The sequence below is a fragment of the Sciurus vulgaris genome (genome assembly GCF_902686455.1).
Source record: "Sciurus vulgaris genome assembly, chromosome: 3".
Lineage (NCBI taxonomy): Eukaryota > Metazoa > Chordata > Mammalia > Rodentia > Sciuridae > Sciurus > Sciurus vulgaris.
The window spans coordinates 27,893,660-27,907,128 of record NC_136463.1 but is presented as its reverse complement, the minus strand read 5'-3'; the positions used below and the strand labels follow the sequence as shown (position 1 = coordinate 27,907,128).

At 39.5% G+C, this 13,469-nt stretch overlaps 2 protein-coding genes and 2 pseudogenes across 8 annotated transcripts in view; 3 read left to right on the top strand and 1 right to left on the bottom strand.

The window, feature by feature from the left end:
- LOC306657486 (nucleoside diphosphate kinase A) overlaps positions 1-13,469 on the bottom strand; it is a 162,579-nt gene that overhangs the window by 99,775 nt on the left and 49,335 nt on the right. The window lies entirely within an intron of this gene.
- SPAG9 (sperm associated antigen 9) overlaps positions 1-13,469 on the top strand; it is a 128,405-nt gene that overhangs the window by 77,986 nt on the left and 36,950 nt on the right. For all 5 annotated transcript variants that reach the window (XM_079133540.1, XM_079133542.1, XM_079133541.1 and 2 more), the window contains one exon: positions 434-555. In XM_079133540.1, coding sequence (XP_078989666.1) covers positions 434-555 — 122 coding nt within the window. The remainder of the gene's footprint in view (positions 1-433; positions 556-13,469) is intronic.
- On the top strand, positions 562-2,776 carry LOC306657484 (translationally-controlled tumor protein-like; annotated as a pseudogene). The gene has a single exon. The product of its transcript is annotated as a translationally-controlled tumor protein-like (transcript).
- LOC306657567 (meiotic nuclear division protein 1 homolog) lies at positions 2,998-13,051 on the top strand (annotated as a pseudogene). The gene is made up of 2 exons: positions 2,998-3,061; positions 11,404-13,051. The product of its transcript is annotated as a meiotic nuclear division protein 1 homolog (transcript).

Genomic DNA, 13,469 nt, shown 5'->3' with positions numbered 1-13,469 from the left:
GAATTCGAATCCTGTTTTCTTCACTCATTTGCTGAGTGATCTTGACAAATTCCTTAATCTTGGTAGTTTTTATGTTCTAAAATTGGTGTAATAGCAACACTTCCTTTGTGGAGTAGTTGTGAGTCTGAAATAAATAATCTATGTGGGGCACTTAGACCAGCACCGTGTACAGAGCAGCATAGCTTCCATTATTGTTGATGTTTTCTGGGATCTCACAACAAAACATGCTATAATTTTCTTTACCAATTATTTCTGCGAAGTTTTGTGGGAATTTCTTAGGAAACCTTTGAGAAGTCCTTAAAAATTATATCTCATGGTAAATATAACTTATAGATCAGAAATTCCTATGTTGTTTAGCTGGTTGTATTAAAAATATGCTGTCAAAAAAGTTTTTGTAATTTATTGATTTGGTTTTGCTGTTTTTGTTGCATAGCACTCCCACCAAAGGCATAGAGAACAAAGCTTTTGATCGCAATACAGAATCTCTCTTTGAAGAACTGTCCTCAGCTGGCTCAGGCCTAATTGGAGATGTGGATGAAGGAGCAGATTTACTAGGTATGGCAGCTTATCTGAAGAAGTATCATACTTTAACAACAGATTTCTTTAATGATTTAATTCTAAATTCCCTTAAAATCTCCCCAAGGACTTGGTGTTACAGGGTTATTGCTTTTTTAGGAAATGACTGAGAACATATTCTTTGAGATCATAAAAGATATGTGAAGACATTTTTACAAATGGATGTGCTTATAATTGGATTCATTTAAATTTCTTTTGAATTCATATAACAATTTATTGAAATTGTGCTGTATTCTGAGAACAGGTATTACCTATGAGGAACACAGTGATAACAGTTCTTTATGTATGTATATGTGTGTGTAGATCTATGTTTGGTGGACAGTTTTCTGACTTAAATAAATCTCACTGCTGTCCTTAATGAAATACACAATCATTGCACTTGATTTTTTTTTTTGAATTTACAGAATATATTTTAATTCTATGGAAAATGTGATAACTTTAAAGTTTGTGTTGAGCTGGGCATGTAGTTCAGATGCCCTGGATTTAATCCTCAGTTATCCTCTTCCCCCAAAAAAAATTCGTGTTGAATATGTAGTTTGAAAAGAATAACACATTTGGACTGAGTGCAGCGGTGCACACCTATAATCCCAGTGGCTCCAGAGGCTGAGGCTGGAGGATTGCAAGGTCAAAGCCTGCCTCAACAACCTAGCAAGGCCCTAAGCAACTGAGCAAGGTCTGCCTCAAATAAAAAATAAAAAGGGCTGGCAATGTGGCCCAGTGGTTAAGCACCTCTGGGTTTAATCCCCAGTACAGAGAGAGGGGGAGGGGGGGAGGGAGGAAGGGAAGAAGGAAGGGAGGGATAGAAAAAGAAAGAAAGAAAGAAGAAGAGAGAAAGAGAAGACAAAACAAAAAATAAAAAAGAAACATATTTGGCCTGTTCACTTTTCTGATCCTTAGTTTCTTTATGTATAAATGAAGGGAGTTCCAGCAAACTGTGGTTCATGAGTCAAATCCATCTGACCTTTGTGATCAGTGAAGTTTAATTGGAATGAAGCCCACCCTCCACTGCTGCCATTTGTTTATTCTTGATGATTGCTTTTGCCCAAGAGCAGAATTGAATAATTTGCTGCAGAGATTATATGACCCAAAAGACCTAAAGTACTTGCCAACTGCTGCTTTACAGGAAAAGCATACTAATTCCTACTCTCCGTGATCTCTAAAGTTACTTTTTAACAATAATTACTTGATTCTGACTTGTGTAAATTAGCCTTGGTGTACTTTTCTTGTTTTCAAAAGGTGTTGTCAGTTCTTGTGAATATAGTATGGAGTGATGTTGTTTGCATTAATTATTGTTTGATTTATAGCCAGTTACATCCTTGACATTGTGAAGTATTAAAAAACACCTCAAATTCTATTTAAACATTCATCTAGTAGAAAGTATATAAATTTAGGCTTTTCCGCCCGCTTCCCCCTCCCCCCGAGCACCGCTCTGGCTGCACCGCGCTCGCTTTTAGCTCCCTGTTCCTGCTAAGCTAGCGCCGCTGCAGTCCCCCTCCAGTCGCCAGCATGATTATCTACCGGGACCTCATCAGCCATGATGAGATGTTCTCTGGCATTTACAAAATCGGGGAGATCGCGGACTGGCTCTGCCTGGAGGTGGAGAGCAAGATGGTCAGTAGGACAGAGGGTAACATTGGTGGAAATGCCTCCGCTGAAGGACCCGGAGGGCAAAGGTACGGAAAGCACAGTAATCACTGATGCTGACATTGTCATGAACCATCACTTGTAGGAAACCAGCTTCACAAAAGAAGCATACAAGAAGTACATCAAAGATTACATGAAATCAATCGAAGGCAAACTTGAAGAACACAGACCAGAGAGAGTAAAACCTTTTATGACAGGAGCTGCAGAACAAATCAAGCACATCCTTGCTAATTTCAAAAACTGCCAGTTCTTTATTGGTGAAAACATGAATCCAGATGGCATGGTGGCTCTCCTGGACTACCGTGAGGATGGTGTGACCCCATATATGATTTTCTTTAAGGATGGTTTAGAAATGGAAATATGTTAACAAATTTGGCAGTTATTTTGGATATATCATCTGTCCATCCTAACTGGCTGCGGCTTGTCATCCACACAACACCAGGACTTAAGACAAATGGAACTGATACCATCTTGAGCACATTTATTTTGACCGTGATTTATTTGGAGTGGAGGCATTGTTTTTAAGAAAACATGTCATATAGATTGTCTAAAACTAAAGTGCATTTAAACTCACTTGAGAGAGTTCTCTTAGTTAATACATGTTTAAAACTAATCCAACCTATAGTGTTCCTGGAGAAGCTAGAGCCTGATTGTAGGCCCACCATTACAAAACTGACTGTCTTCGGATAACTCCTGCAGTGAAAACTACTTCTGTAACTGGAGTATAAAAAAACAAGAATCAAAGTTTTAATTCTGACCTGTAATAAAAGGAAAGACATGCTCATAGCAGTGCAAACATTTGAAGTGTGGAACCCTTCGTACTGCATCACCTACAACGGAAGTAGTTAACCCTGGAAGAGATTACCAAAAGAATAAAAAGAAACTAACTCAGTTGAGGGGGAAAAAAAGAAAAAAAAGAAAGCATATAAATTTAGGTATTTCAGTTCGGTATCAACAGATTCCATTAAAATTCTGAGTAAAACACTGGAAGAAAAATTGAATGAAATTTGTTTCTCAAAGAAGGTTGGAAAGATTAACTTTTAGAGAATATTCCATTTTTACATTTAAATTTACTCCTTAATTTTCAATTATATTTTGAAATTTTCCTTTTTAAGGATTGATTGAGCCAGGAATGCCTGTAATTCCATGAATCAGGAGGCTGAGGCAGGAGGATAGTGAGCTCAAAGCCAGCCTTAGCAACTCCTCAGCAGTTTAGCGAGACCCTGTCTCAAAATAAAATATAGAAGGAGCTGGGGATGTGGCTCCGTGGTAAAGCATCCCTGGGTTAAATCCCCAGTGCCTAAATAAATAAATAAATGGACTGAGGATTTAGCTCTGTAGTTGAGGGCCACTGGGTTCAATCATGGTATCACAAGGAAAACAAAGATTTGATTAATAAATTACTCTCTGGTAGATTTGAGGTGTGGATGCCAATAATATTAGGCTGAAGAATTAAAAGATTTTAAAATTTGTATTCATATTTGCATACAATAAAATTCAGTTTTTGTATTCAACTTTTTGAGATCTGACAAATGCTGAGTGTTGTGTAATCACCACTAGAATCAATATACTTCCCCCCAAATTCCTTCATATTGCTTCCCTTTCTTATTAATCAGCATGAAGTATTTCTGGATATAATTTGGACACTCTGTTGCCTCATAACTCAGTAATGAGTAATAAAATGTTTGAGGTTGGTGGCACCAAACTTTTTCTCTGTAAGAATTAACTTTAATTAATTAATTAACTGTAGTGCTGGGAATTGAACCCATGGCCTTGTACACACTCAGCAAACACTCTACCACTGACCTATATCCCTAACTGCTCCTATAAAAAATTAAACAATACAGTAATCGGAAACACTTGTGGTCTTTTAATTAGGTCAAGTATTTGGTGAAAGTCAGAAAATTAAACATCATAATTTGATTAAAAACAGAATCTTGATTCTTTTGGTTTCCTTTCCACGATGAAGATAAGAAACAAACTGTAAACTATCTTTCCCACTTGCAGATATTAGTGTATTCCAGATTAGAATATTTTTTTTATTGTAAACAAATGGGATACATGTTGTTTCTCTGTTTGTACATGGCATAAAGGCATACCATTTGTGTCATCATAAATTTACATAGGGTAATGTTGTTTCATTCATTGTTTTTTTCCCCTTCCCCCCACCCCTCCCACCCCTCTTTTCCCTCTATACAGTCCTTCCTTCCTTCATTCTTGCCCCCCTCCCTAACCCTAACTCTAACCCTAACACCCCTACCTCCCCCCATTATGTGTCATCATCATCCACTTATTAGCGATATCATTCATCCTTTGGGTTTTTGAGATTGGCTTATCTCACTTAGCATGATATTCTCCAATTTCATCCATTTGCCTGCAAATGCCATAATTTTATCATTCTTTATGGCTGAATAATATTCCATTGTATATATATACCACAGTTTCTTTATCCATTCATCAATTGAAGGACATCTAGGTTGGTTCCACCGTCTGGCTATTGTGAATTGAGCAGCTATGAACATTGATGTGGCTGTATCTCTGTAGTATGCTGATTTTAAGTCCTTTGGGTATAGGCCAAGGAGTGGGATAGCTGGGTCAAATGGTGGGTCCATTCCAAGTTTTCTAAGGAATCTCCACAGGCTTTCCAGAGTGGCTGCACTAATTTGCAGCCCCACCAGCAATGTATGAAGTACCTTTCTCCCCAACATCCTCGCCAACACCTGTTGTTGCTTGTATTCTTGATAATCGCCATTCTATTGGGGTGAGATGGAATCTTAGGGTAGTTTTGATTTGCATTTCTCTTATTACTAGAGATGTTGAACCATTTTTCCATCTGTTGTGATTGCTTGTAGCTCTTCTTCTGTGAAGTGTCTGTTCATTTCCTTAGCCCCATTTGTCGATTGGATTATTTGTATTCTTGGTGTAGAGTTTTTTGAGTTCTTTATAGATTCTGGAGATTAGTGCTCTATCTGAAGTATGATTGGCAAAGATTTTCTCCCACTCTGTAGGCTCTTTCTTCACATTGCTGATAGTTTCCTTTGCTGAGAGAAAGCTTTTTAGTTTGAATCTATCCCAGTTATTGATTTTTGCTTTTATTTCTTGTGCTATAGGATTCCTGTTGAGGAAGTCTGGTCCTAAGCCAACATGTTAAAGATCTGGACCTACTTCTTCTTCTATAATCTGCAGGGTCTCTGGTCTGATTCCAAGGTCCTTAATCCATTTTGAGTTTAGTTTCATGCATGGTGAGAGATATGGGTTTAGTTTCATTCTGTTGCATATGGATTTCCAATTCTCCCAGCACCATTTGTTGAAGAGGCTATCTTTTCTCCATTGCATATTTTTGGCACCTTTGTCTAGTATGAGAAAATTGTATTTTTTTGGGTTTGTGTCCGTGTCCTCTATTCTGTACCACTGATCTACCTTTCTATTTTGGTACCAATACCATGCCGTTTTTGTTACTATTGCTTTGTAGTAGAGTTGGAGATCTGGTATTGCGATACCCCCTGCTTCACTCTTCCTACTAAGGATTGCTTTAGCTATTGTGGGTTTCTTATTCTTCCAGATGAATTTCATAATTGTTTGCTCTATTTCTGTAAGGTATGTCATTGGGATTTTAATTGGAATTGCATTGAATCTGTATAGCACTTTAGGGTAGTATGGCATTTTGACAATATTAATTCTTCCTATCCAAGAACATGGGAGATCTTTCCATCTTCTAAGGTTTTCTTAATTTCTTTCTTTAGTGTTCTGTAGTTTCTCATTGTAGAGGTCTTTCACCTCTTTTGTGAGAATGATTCCCAAGTATTTTATTTTTTTCGAGGCTATTGTGAATGGGGTAGTTTTCCTAATTATTCTTTCCAAAGATTCATCACTTATGTATAAAAAATGCATTAGATTTATGTGCATTGATCTTATATCCCACTACTTTACTGAATTCACTTATGAGTTCTAAAAGTTTTCTGGTGAATTTCCTGGTTCCTCTAAGTATATAATCATATCATCAGCAAATAGGGATAGTTTGAGTTCTTCTTTTCCTATTTGTATCCCTTTAATATCTTTGGTCTGTCTAATTGCTCTGGCTAGAGTTTCAAGGACGATATTAAATAGAAGTGGTGAAAGAGGGTATCCCTGCCTTGTTCCAGTTTTTAGGGGGAATGCTTTCAGTTTTTCACCACTTAGAATGATATTAGCCATGGGCGTAGCATAGATGGGCCTTTACAATGTTAAGGAATGTTCCCACTATCCCTTATTTTTTTCTAGTGTTTTGAGCATGAAGGGGTGCTGTATTTATCAAATGCTTTTTCTGCATCTATTGAAATAATCATGTGATTCTTGATTTTAAGTCTATTGATATGGTGAATGACATTTATTGATTTCCTGATGTTGAACCAACCTTGCATCCCTGGGATGAAACCCACTAGATCATGGTGCACTATCTTTTTAATATGTTTTTGTATGCGATTTGCTAAAATTTTGCTGAGAAAATTTGCGTTGATGTTCATTAAGGATATTGGTCTGAAATTTTCTTTCCTCGATGTGTCTCTGTCTGGTTTAGGTATCAGTGTGATATTGGCTTCATAGAATGAGTTTGGGAGGGTTCCCTCCTCTTCTATTTTATGGAATACTTTGAGAAGTATTGGAATGAGCTCTTCTTTAAAGGTTTTGTAGAACTCGGCTGAGAACCCATCTGGTCCCAGACTTTTCTTTGTTGGTAGGCTTTTGATGACTTCTATTTCATTACTTGAAATTGGTCTTTTTAAATTGTGTATGTCCTCCTCTTTCAGTTTAGGCAGTTCATATGTCTCTAGAAACCTGTTGATATCTTCAAAATTTTCTATTTTGTTGGAGTATAGATTTTCAAAATAGCTTCTAATTATGTTTAGTATTTCAGTTGTGTCTGTTGTGATATTTCCTTGTTCATTCCGAATTTAGTGATTTGGGTTTTCTCTCGTCTTCTCTTTGTTAGTGTGGCTAAAGGTTTATCAATATTGTTTATTTTTTCGAAGAACCAACTATTTATTTTGTCAATTTTTTGTATTGTTTCTTTTGTTTCAATTTCGTTGATTTCGGCTCTGAGTTTAACTATTTCCTGTCTTCTACTACTTTTGGTGCTGTTCTGTTCTTCTTTTTCTAGGGCTTTGAGCTGTAGTGTTAGGTCGTTTATTTGTTGAGTTTTACTTCTTTTATTAAATGCGCTCCATGAAATAAATTTCCCTCTAAGTACTGCTTTCAGTGTCCCAGAGATTTTGATATGATGTTTCTTTGTTCTCATTTACCTCTAAGAATTTTTAATTTCCTTCTAATATCTTCTGTTATTCATTCATCATATAATAGCATATTGTTTAATCTCATGATGTTGGAATAGTTTCTGTGTTTTACTCTTTCATTTATTTCTAAATTCAATTCATTATGATCTGATAGGAATACATGGTAGTATCTCTATCTTCTTGTATTTGCTACCATTAGCTTTGTGGCCTAATATGGTCTATTTTAGAGAAGATCCATGTGCTGGTCTGAGAAGAAAGTGTATTCGCTCTTGTTGGATGGTATATTCTATAAATGTCCGTAAGTCTAAATTATTGATTGTGTTATTGAGATCTATGGTTTCTTTTGTTCAATTTTTGTCTGGAAGATCTGTCCAGTGGTGAGAGAGGCGTGTTGAAATCACCTAGTATTATTGTGTTATGGTCTATTTGGTTTTCTGAAATTGAGAAGGATTTGTTTGACATACATGGATGAGCCACTGTTTGGGGCATAGATGTTTATGATTGTTATATCTTGCTGATTTTATGCTTCCCTTAAGCAGTATGAAATGACCTACTTTATCCCTTCTGACTAACTTTGGCTTGAAGTCCACATTATCTGAAATGAGGATGGATACTCCAGCTTTTTTTGCTGAGTCCATGTGCATGGTATGTTTTTCCCATCCTTTCACCTTTAGTCTATGGGTATCTTTTTCTATGAGGTGAGTCTCTTGCAGGCAACATATTGTTGGATCTTTCTTTTTAATCCAATCTGCCAGTCTATGTCTTTTTTTTTTTTGCGGTACTGGGGATTGAACTCAGGGCCTTGTGCTTGCAAGGCAAGCACTCCACCAGCTGAGCTATCTTCCCAACCCAGTCTGTGTCTTTTGAATGATGAATTCAGGCCATTAACATTCAGGGTTATTATTGAGATATGATTTGTATTCCCGGTCATTTGTTTCATTTTATTTATTTATTTATTTATTTATTTATTTATTTATTTATTTATTTATTTATTTATTTGACACGACTTGGTTCCTCCTTTATTTGACAATTCCTTTAGGATAATTCCTCCCTTTGCTGATTTTCTTCTTTGTTTTTCATCTCTTCCTCATGGAATATTTTGCTGAGAATGTTCTGTAATGCTGGCTTTCTTTTTGTAAATTCTTTTAGCTTTTGTTTATCATGGAAGGATTTTATTTCATCGTCAAATTTGAAGATACGTTTTGCTGGGTATAAGATTCTTGGTTGGCATCCATTTTCTTTCAGGGCTTGAAAATGTTTGTTCCAGGGCCCTTCTAGCTTTTAAGGGTCTGGATTGAAAAATCTGCTGATATCCGTATTGGTTTCCCCCTGAATGTAATTTGGTTCTTTTCTCTCACAGCCTTTAAAATTCTGTCTTTATGTTGTATGTTAGGTATTTTCATTATAATATGCCTTGGTGTGGGTCTGTTGTAATTTTGTGTATTTGGAGTCCTATAAGGCCTCTTGAACTTGATTTTCCATTCGTTCTTCAGATTTGGGAAATTTTCTGATATTATTTCATTGAATAGATTGTTCATTCCTTTGGTTTGTTTCTCTAAGCCTTCCTCAATCCCAATAATTCTTAAATTTGGCCTTTTCATGATATCCCATAGTTCTTGTAGATTCTGTTCATTATTTCTTATCACCTTCTCTGTTCAACTTTGTTTTCAAGGTTAAATATTTTGTCTTCAATGTCTGAGGTTCTTTCTTCCAGGTGTTCTATCCTGCTGGATATGCTTTCTATGGAGTTCTTAATTTGGTTTATTGTTTCCTTCATGTCAAGGATTTCTGTTTGTTTGTTTTTTTTTCAATATCTCTAACTCTTTATTGAAATGATCTTTTGCTTTCTGTATTTGCTCTTTTAACTTTCGATTGGTGCGATCATTCAATGCCTGCATTTGCTCTTTCATCTCATCATTCAGTGTTTGCATTTGCTCTTTCATCTCTTCGTTTGCTTCCCTGATCATTTTAATTATGTACATTCTGAACTCCTTTTCTGTCATTTCTTCTGCCATGCTGTCATTGGGTTTTATTGATGTAACATCTAGATTTGTTTGGGGCATTTTCTTCCCTTGTTTTCTCATATTGTTCAGGTATCAGTGGACCGCTGAGATATTGCAGATTTCCTCTATTGACTTATAAAGTCCCTGAAGATTTCTAGTATATCCCCTCTTAGCCTTTAGTAGGCTGACGTCTTGGAGGAAGTTGATAGTGCGGTGCTCCACAAGGAAGCTGCCTCTCTCGGGGTGGTGGCCTTCATGTAGGGTATATTCCCTGCTAGTGGGCAGAGGTGCCTCCACTTGTTGACCAATGGTCATCCAAAGGGGAATTAGGCTGCGGGCTGAGGCAAGGCCTCTTTGGGCCTGTGTCTCTGGTTTTACCGTCCTTATGGGAAAACCTCACCGGGCAGGGAAGACTCACCCGGTGGGGAGGTCTCGCTGGTCAATTCCCTCCTAGAGGTTCCCCTCAATCTACAACTACCGCCTGGGCTGGGCTGCCTTCCTCTGCAACATTCCCAGGGGCCCAGACCTACCTCTAGGGCCTGGGAGCCTCACCCTTCGCAGACGAGTCTCCTTAGGCTGCTTCTCCTCAGATAATCTGTCCACAGTCCTGGAACCTTTGCTCCACCCCTAAGCGTGTCTCTGTGCGTCTCTTCCACCAAGAAGCCTCCTAGGTCCTGGGACCCTGCTCTGCACCTAATCGCCTGGCTATGTGGCCCTCCTCTGAGCAGCCACGTACGGTCCCTCCGAGACCCAGCAACCCGCCGCACACCTCTTCCTCTGGACAGCTGCCCAGTGTTCCAGTGCTGTCACTAGGAGTCCAAGCAATTCACTGCGCACCTCCTCCTCCCGCCAACCGCCGTAGCCCTGGGCAGTCACTCCGAGTCCAAGTGACCCACCCTGTTCCTCCTTCTCCTCCAGGCAGCCGCCCAGGTATTGAGGAGCAGTCACTCTGAGTCGCTGTGAGTCCAAGTGACCCGCTGCACGCCTCCTCCAGGCAGCTGCCCGGAGCTCTGGTGCAGCCACTCGAGACCAAGCGACCTGCCACGCTCCTCCTCTAGGCAGCCCCCCTGTGTTCAGGAGCGGTCACTTTGAGTCCAAACAACTCACCACTCGCCTCCTCCTCTGAGCAGCCGCCTGGAACTCTGAAGCAGTCACTTCGAGTCCAAGTGACCCACCGCGCTCCTCCTCCTCCGGGCAGGCCCCGGTGTTCAGGAGTGGTCGCTCTGAGTCCAAACGGCTCATCGCGCAGCTCCTCCTCTGGCAACTGCCTGTAGCTCTGGTACAGTCACTCCAAGTCCAAGTGACCCACCCCGCTCCTCCTCCTCCTCCTCCTCCGGGCAGGCCCCGGCGTTCAGTAGTGGTCGCTTTGAGTCCGAACAGCTCTCCACGCAGCTCCTCCTCTGTCAACCGCCTGTAGCTCTGGTGCAGGTCGCTCCAAGTCCAAGCTCCTCGCAGCGCTCCTCCTCCTCCTCTGGGCAGGCCCCAGTGTTCAGGAGTGGTTGCTCTGAGTCCAAACAGCTCTCCGCGCAGCTCCTCCTCTGGGCAGCTGCCCAGAGCCCCAGTGGTTTCTCCGAGTCCAAGTGCTGTGCTAAGCGGCCTCCTCTACGATGCTCCCAGTTGTCCAAGTTCACTGCTCCAGCGGAGGAAAGGGTGTCTCGCTGGGCAGCTCTACTTCACAAAGTTCCCTGCGTTCCGGGACTACCGCCCCATCCGGGACGCCTCCCCAACGGGAGAGACTCACCCGGCTGATTTGAATTGGTCCCAAGTCTCTCCTCTTTTGAATCCTGAGTCCTGGAGTAACATGAAATGCAGCCACCCTCTAGTCCGCCATCTTGAAACCCCTCAGAATATTTTAATATATTAAATTCACTACTTATGTCTGTATGAACACTTTTGTCGAAATGGTAAATGAGCCCGATGCTCTCCACCCCTCACCCCGCGCGCAGGCCCTGCCACCCACACCATAAAAGATATGTTTCAATTGAAAGACTTGGAGAAGATTGCTCCAAAGAGAAAGGCATTACTGCTGTGTCAATAAAAGAAGTCCTTCAAAGCTTAGTCGATGATGGTACAGTTGGCTGTGAGAGGATCAGAACTTCTGGTTACTCTTGGGCTTTTCCAAGTAAAGCTCTTTGTGCAAGGAAACCTAAGTTGGAGGTTCTGGAATCTCAGGTGTCTGAGAGAAGCCAAAAGCAGGCAAACCTACAGAAGAGCATTGAGAAAGCTAAAATTGGCCGACATGAGATGAAGAGCGAACCACGCTAGCAAAAGAGCTTTCTTCACTTTGGGACCAAAGGGAAAAGCTTAAGGCAGAAGTAGAAAAATACAAAGACTGTGACCCACAAGTTGTGGAAGAAATACATCCAAGCAAATAAAATTGCCAAAGAAGCTGCTAACAGATGGACTGATAACATATTTGCAATAACCTGGGCCAAAAGAAAATTTGGGTTTGAAGAAAATAAAATTGATAAAACTTTTGGAATTCCAGAAGACTTTGACTATATAGACTAAAATATTTAATGGTTGTAGAGGATCTATAACTTGTGAATATGTAAATTTTAAAATAAAAATTTCCAACTTAAAAAAACATGGTAAATGAAATTTCCAAGGAACGTATTTGTTCCTTGGCTGCTTCTGTGCAATTCAGTGATACCAGCTTAGGTAATACTCACTAAATGGGATATAGTTTAGCTAACAAAATTGTTCCCCAAGTCCTTTAATTGACCTTGGGTTGTTTAGTATACAATCCATTTCCATAACTCTTTTTATTCATTTTAAGTCACTCACTCCTCATTGTTACATCTTAGAATTTGGAAATCATACATTCATAAGTCAATTCTTGAGATTTTTAATTTTTTTACATATTTTTAACTTCACTATCACTATTCACTTCTTCCAATTGTCATTTAAACGTATTCAGGTCTTTTCTATTTAAAAATAAGAATACTGCCCTCTTTTGACCCTGAAACTCATTGTCTACCAGCTATCACTCATTTTCTTCCCATTTCTCCTTACACTGTTATGCTATAATATATGCTATGTGCAAAGCACTGCTCTACGTATTTATGATAGTGAGCAAAACTTAAAAACTTCTTGTAGTCTTTAATCAGCAGGACTTCCCAGTTTCACTTGCTCCTCATCCTGCTGCTGTCTGGCATTCTCTCCAGCCTTGCCTGAAACAGCCTTCTTGGTCACTCTATCCAGTAATTTCTTCTCAGATATTTCACGTGACTTTTCAAACACAGTTGTGTTTAAAACTATCCCTGTTGGGTTTCTGTAATATCAGACTTGTCTTCATTCTTTCCTACCTCTGACTGTTCCTTTTCAGTTATCTTACCAGGATGTACTTTCTCTGCTCATCTTTCAGATATCAGCTTTCCCGTCCTAGGCCTGCTTCTTTCTTTGGGAATTCATATTTGCTGTCACTGTTTCTCAGTTTTTGTGACTAATGTATGTTTTTATCTCCATCCCATATTTTTTCCTGGAGTCACAGACTGTGATTTCCAAACTGCCTACCAGATGCTCCTGTGATGATTTATAGGACTTTGCATTTGACATGCCTCAAGCGGCTGATCTTGCACCAATATGTACTGTCCCAGTGAATGAACAGCCTGGCCATCCACTGAGCTCTCCATCTACACCTCTCATTCTTCCCATGCAGCCCACCCCCAACCTTGTTTGTTTTCTTCTAAATAGGTTCAGTGTGGACAGGACAACCGCACTATTGCATTTTTAGCACATAAGCACAGCAACTAAGTGAACAATATTGTAAAAGAGTTCTGACAGTGTTGTTTCATCTCTAAATCTGATTCTTCATCTTTGGGGATTAAAAATCCCTTATGGGAGAATTTTTAAGAGAGCAATATACCTTTGGGAAAGTGTACACAATGAAATAAAATGGGGCATAGTTTCTTTTAAGGGGTTACCACATAACTCTGAAGCCTATCTGTAGACCTAACTTGAGAATCAGTGCTAATAT